We start from the raw sequence: 6000 nt of genomic DNA, 5'->3' as shown, positions 1-6000 counted from the left end.
TTTTCTGGCATTTTTTTTCCAATATGAAGATTTTTACTGATTCTACTAAAAATCGGGGGTAGGAGGATGCGAGTCTTTCACACCATTTGAACAGTTATTGATTAAGGGCTTGGTTAAACATTTTCACACATTTAAGAAGCTTTGGATTGGGTATATTTCTATTATTACCCCCACCCATCCACCAAGTTTTGAAAGTATTCACGCTGCTTTCTTGAAAGCATTTCAATGGATGAAAACCCTGTGGATTCCGACGCTGCATGAAGAAGTTTCGTCCATCTTCGGTCATGTATCACGGTAATAAAGATATGAAATTGTAAATTATTTTTGATATCGGCAATAACACTCCATGCAGGTCAAAATGCACTATGGGTGTTCGTGACTGGATTCTCGAGTATTTATTAGAGAAGTCCGCCAATTGAAATTTGAACATTTTCTTTACGAGTGTCACCGGCAGACAATATATATTGCTGCCAGACGATTGTTAAATTTTTGAAGAGATTAGATAAAGAGTTTTTCGGTCGTTTAAATGGTTGACCCACTGTGATAATCCAGTGTTCCGATAGCTTTGTAACGAGATTATTCATCAAAGTGATTCCTGCCATGCTGAGTAAGGTCTATCGTCTAGCTGGTGTCAGATTATCAACGATGCAGTCTAGCGATATGCTGCAGGTTTTTTGTCTTTTCTCGGTTGCACATTAGCCCCTTCTTATTACTTATGGTGCTAGATTTGCAAATAATGAAAAGTTTTTTCCACGGGTGTGGGTGGCCTGTTGAGAGCAATTGATCGATGCTAATTACAGCATCCATCTTTTGGTACGTCCAAACATTTTAAGGTGCAATAAAATACTTGGCCCCATTACATGTATATCCGTACGACTCTGACTCTCTCTCTCTCTCTCTCTCTCTCTCTGGGATGGGGTGATGAATGCAAACAGAGACGAAAGAGCATTCCCAATCCCTCGCATGTCCTGATGTATCTAGATAAGCAGAGAAATCGTCAGATATTAAGAACTGATTTGCAATGGTTCACATGGATTTTTTTCTGGCAATTGCAGAAATTACCGTCTGTATTGCGTTCCATGTCTGGGGACAATTGCCAAGTGCTCCATGTTTGATATACATGTAGAAGGTAATTCGCCAATTATATACTAGTATACTGACGCTGATATTTTGTGCGTTTAATTCAGTAGAAAAATCACGCGTAAAAATGATTAAATAGATGTAACTTTATTTTCCATTTGAAGTATACAAGCATCTACTGTATTTCTAGACGAACATTTTTCTCAGATGATGTCCATGTATGTCCGCATCTTTTCAGAGAATAAGTCGAACAGTAAATAAGGTTCCACTCGGACGCATGGCGATTGATTCTTTGTATATGGTCGTAAAATATTTTTGTATCGCTTGACACCTGGGAGTGAGAGCACAAAGCAATAAAACAAATACATGTACTTAAATATTTTGATCTCAAATTGTCAGTCTGATATAATATTACAAACTTGTGGAAAAAATGGCAATTGACACGTACACCCCTCTCTCTCTCTCTCTCTCTCTTTGTGTGTTGAAGAAGGCACTAACCAGACAAAGGTTTTGAATTCATTTTTTTCAGCCTTGAAACTTGATCTCAAATTTAATTCAAACAGGGGTAAATAATATCCTGCTTTACTACATGACAACATTGAAATTGAACAGACCCTCCGTCAAAAATGAATAAAAGAAATTAAAATGATTAAAAGCAGCCTTATACTCAAACATCGCTTTAAACTTATTATGTGATTAACGTGGGATAATTAGGTTTACAGAAACCAATAATCTGAGGATTCAGAGATTAAATTAGAATTAGGATCAGTGGATTTACCATGTATTTTTTTTCTATAGAATTCCTCTTTCTGCTTAGGTCGACATACGCGTGACTTTACATCCAGCTGGAAAAAAAATGAAAAATACACCCAGGCGATCTAATTTCTATTTATTCCGTCATTTTCCCTTCTTCCGAAACATTTGTTACGTGGAAGATATTTTTCTTCCATTAAAATGAGGAGGACGTCGACATAGAAGTTGATGGATTTCAAAAAGATCGTTCAACTTTAATTCTTTACGGCTGACGTTCAGTGGTATGGGGTTACATTGACACAGCTAGGACTTCTAAATAATCAAAGATGTTGATATCATTGTGACCTACGGAGAATTCTGACATTGTTGTATATCTAAACAAAGGAACAAGGATCTGTCCTGTAGGTCGATGTCTTTTTCTTTTCTGCTGTTTAAAAAAGTAAGACAATTGACTTTGTTCAATGAAAAAGTTATATTGAAATGAAGGGGTGTATAGACAAAAAAAACCCACCAAAACCTATAACTAAAATTAAACTTTAAAAAATTAAGTTAACTTAATGAGTTTTTCTATCAGCTGACATATATCGAAGTGCCTCATTTCTCTCTCTCTCTCTCTCTCTCTCTCTCTGCCAGATAATACTGACTGTATATAAAGTAGCTACATGTACACCAATCTTCACTGTAGATATAGGAGAGGACACGCGAGTGACGAACAGTCAAGTTCCCGCGAATAAAGACAGAGGCACCCCCTGATGTTGCATGTTGTGATGAGCCCTCCGAAATCCTTAAACGCACCACGTAATCTTATGCCTGTCTATTAAAGCGTCGAGATGCCAGTTATTTGACAGAGCGAACGCTTGTTTGAGTGGGTTGGGACGTTCACAAACGTGCACTCCAATACAAAAATGTCAACATCGCGTACTCCTGTATTGATCAGCTGAGCAGACGATACCAAGCAATTCAAGAAACTGAAAGAAGAAAAAAAAGTTATAAACAATCAAGTCGGATTATTGAAATTCCGAGGACATCATGGAATGGATTAAACATTTGTGCATTGTGATTTTATTGTGTGCTACAAATGTACTTTCTCAGGAAAATTGTCCCGAAAAGTGTGTGTGTATTCGGGGATCCACAGTGCGATGCATGTTTCTACAGTTGGACCGGGTGCCTTCGGGAATCCCCCCAACCACAACAGTTCTGTACGTATATAAATTAATTTAAAAAAAAATTCTTCTTTTATCCATGTAGTAATTATCACACTTACAATATAGCCGAAATCATAAGTAGATAAAAAGGGTTGGTGAAAAAAAAAATTATATGGGGAGGGGGGGGGGGGGGGTGCTTGTCTTGGCTGTATGGCGTTCAATTTGTAAATAGGTTCATAATAAAGAACCCAGTCTGTTTATTAAATATTTAACCAAGGAGTCAGTTTTTGGGTGATAGTGAGCATGTTTTTTAACAACACACTTGGGCACCATCTCGTTGTATTTGACGTTTGGGTGAAAAATTGCTCAGCCACTTCCATACAAAGAGGGGGCACCTGTGTTTCACCTGTATACCTCTTATCTTAATGATAACACACCTAGCAGCCCATACACAGGACTGCTCAGTCAGACATATCACTTCCACTAGAATTCACCTTCAAAATATAAACATGCATGTCATAAAGCTGATTCTTAGATTTATAATGAAAGAGAGAGAGAGAGAAAAAAAATCAAAATTGGATAAAATTTGCATTTTCTTTAAAGGCGCTGCCCACATTTTTAGTGACAGTGACAACAGATTATGGAATATGTAAATAGTTTTCTCTTAGGATTAAAAAGTCAGATCTGTGAAATATGAGGGTTTTAAAGTCCTTAGCTTACTTCAAGTGAGTTTGATTTGATTTCGGAAGGATTTTGTTGTTTCTTGCAGTATGATAAAGGGAAAAACTTATATCCAATTTTACTCTGCTAATGGGACCTGAATTATGGAAACAGGAGGAATTGCTTGTTTGAATTCAAGAACATATCATTTTAACACTCATTTTCAAAAATATATAGAAAACTATTTTGATATGATATTAAAAACAGTGTAAAGTGTTTTTCGGTTTGCTGCAAGAATTTATAGTTTCATTGGTGAATCACACAGCTTTGAAAACATGTCCAACATGGGTGTATGAAATTTTTAATGATAAGCAGTAATGACTCTTATGTAGGCTGAACGATTTTATTACCAGCTTTAAAGATCAAATAATTCTAAAAAAGAAATTGAAACTGAGGAAAAGTAAAGGTTCGTTTAGTGAAGTTAGATTTATCTAGAGCACTCAGAAAACTATTGAACCTTGTTATGAATAGGTGCAGATGACTTTATTTTAATAGTTCAAAACTCTTTTACATGGATTAAATCCAGGTTTAAAAGAGAGAGAGAGAGGGAGAGAGAGAGAGAGAGAGAGAGAGAGAGAGAGAGAGAGAGAGAGCACCACTAATTACATGCAAGTGCATGTTTGATTTAACTTTTTTATTTTTTTTAAAATATGCTAAAACAAAGTAAATATTATTTTTCATTGCCAAAAATTAGTGGAAAAAAAATCAGAAGACCACCTGGGTAATCAGGTATTTATATGGGATCAAAATCTGCTTATGTATCTGGAAAAATTGAGATGTTATCTCAATATTTGTTTATGCAACCGATTATTTACCCAAGGATTGACCAGTCAAACATAAATACTGACCAGGTTTCTCTCTATCAACTGACCCCAGGGGCCATTTTTCAGTAGAAAATTCAATATCAAGCTTTTGTTATCTTATTTTCTGTTCGACTTTAACTTGCATTGTCAAAGGGTCCCATATACATATAGTCTCCATTAGAAGAATGATGTCTAAATTACCTATCTACCATCTATCAGTGTGTGTCCTAATTTGATGTGAAAGGCTTGTAAAGGGATTTCTGAAGCACAAATTTGCCTAATTTTGTAGAAGGAGGGTAATTTGAAATAATTGTTCACTGTGGAGGGACGTTTGATTAATTTCCATGTAATTTTAACACCCTTAAATGGCTTAATTCAATTTAATGGGCATTTGTGTAAGATTAAGTGGGGAATGCATGCTGTATGCGGCTCCTGGCTAGTGTAATAAATCAGCTGTTTGAACCAACTCACCTTCTTTGTTCGTAGATCTTTCCATTGCGGAGATGTCTTCATACATTGCATCGAGTCAATAATGATATAAGCACTGTGACTTGACAACACATTTGCTAAGCGTGTCAAAATACAACCAAATAAATCAAAACAAGGTATAAAATGCAAACAATTTTAAGTGATTGGACAATTGAATGCATTTCAAGGTGCAAAGATCGAGAATTTACGGAAACAGTGGGGGGGGGGGGGGTTTGAGTAGCGCATGGCGTGACTATTTCCTTTATAAATTGAGAGTCCTAAAAGCTTTGTTCAAAAATTCTTGATGATGTAGTCATTGAAACTTTAAATGGGGGAAGGTGGTGTAATTATCTAACAATCAAAATGCAGAAGTAGCTGGTACTGTGAAGAACTTCCTTCCCATGATGATTAAAAACTTTTAAAATAAGTCAAGTGTTGTTTTCATTTTTTTTTTAAAGGAAGGTTAATCTAGTGCACAAACCAAAATGTTCATTTTTCAATGTCAAGAAATGCAAATAATGATTAGGAAATTACAAGTCAGTCTCTAGCTTCCTATGTCAGCATTACCTCCTGGGACTTCAAAGTTTTATTTTTTTTTTTATTTCACATTGAAAATGTGATTACATAATTAGTGCATGCATAATCAGAATGTGCCATATTTAATTTGATATTTAATATACTGTCTGGTCTGTACACCTTGGAAGTTGGTACCATTTGGGAGGGGGGGGGGGGGGCTGCAAAACAAATCACACATTTATGAAAGACCTTGACTTCATAAAATGCAAATATAGTGGCATGCTAGACAGTGCTCTGAATTTAAATATTATAATAATAGCAAAAGTGTGCTTTTGACAGTTTATTGGCTGTACTTTAGGAGTGCACTTTTTATACGCCAAAAACCAAATGCTTTGTTCAAGATATAGGTACTAAATCTGAAATACTTCTAAAATCATCCCACTCTCCTAAGAGCATCACTGATATGCACTTGTACATACTTCCATTCACCAGGTGTTCATTAAACAACAAAAAAG

The 6000-nt window shown here is 35.8% G+C and overlaps 1 protein-coding gene across 2 annotated transcripts in view; it reads left to right on the top strand.

Annotated features, from left to right (window-relative positions):
- Positions 1 to 2794: 2794 nt before the first annotated feature.
- LOC105337122 (peroxidasin) overlaps positions 2795 to 6000 on the top strand; it is a 34090-nt gene continuing 30884 nt past the window's right edge. For both annotated transcript variants that reach the window (XM_011441694.4, XM_034456190.2), the window contains exon 1: positions 2795 to 3032. In XM_011441694.4, coding sequence (XP_011439996.3) covers positions 2863 to 3032 — 170 coding nt within the window. In that variant the 5' untranslated portion in view covers positions 2795 to 2862. The remainder of the gene's footprint in view (positions 3033 to 6000) is intronic.

Source organism: Magallana gigas, chromosome 7 (assembly GCF_963853765.1).
Source record: "Magallana gigas chromosome 7, xbMagGiga1.1, whole genome shotgun sequence".
Lineage (NCBI taxonomy): Eukaryota > Metazoa > Mollusca > Bivalvia > Ostreida > Ostreidae > Magallana > Magallana gigas.
Note: the sequence above shows the minus strand (reverse complement) of the source record. Positions and strands in the feature narration are given on the sequence as shown.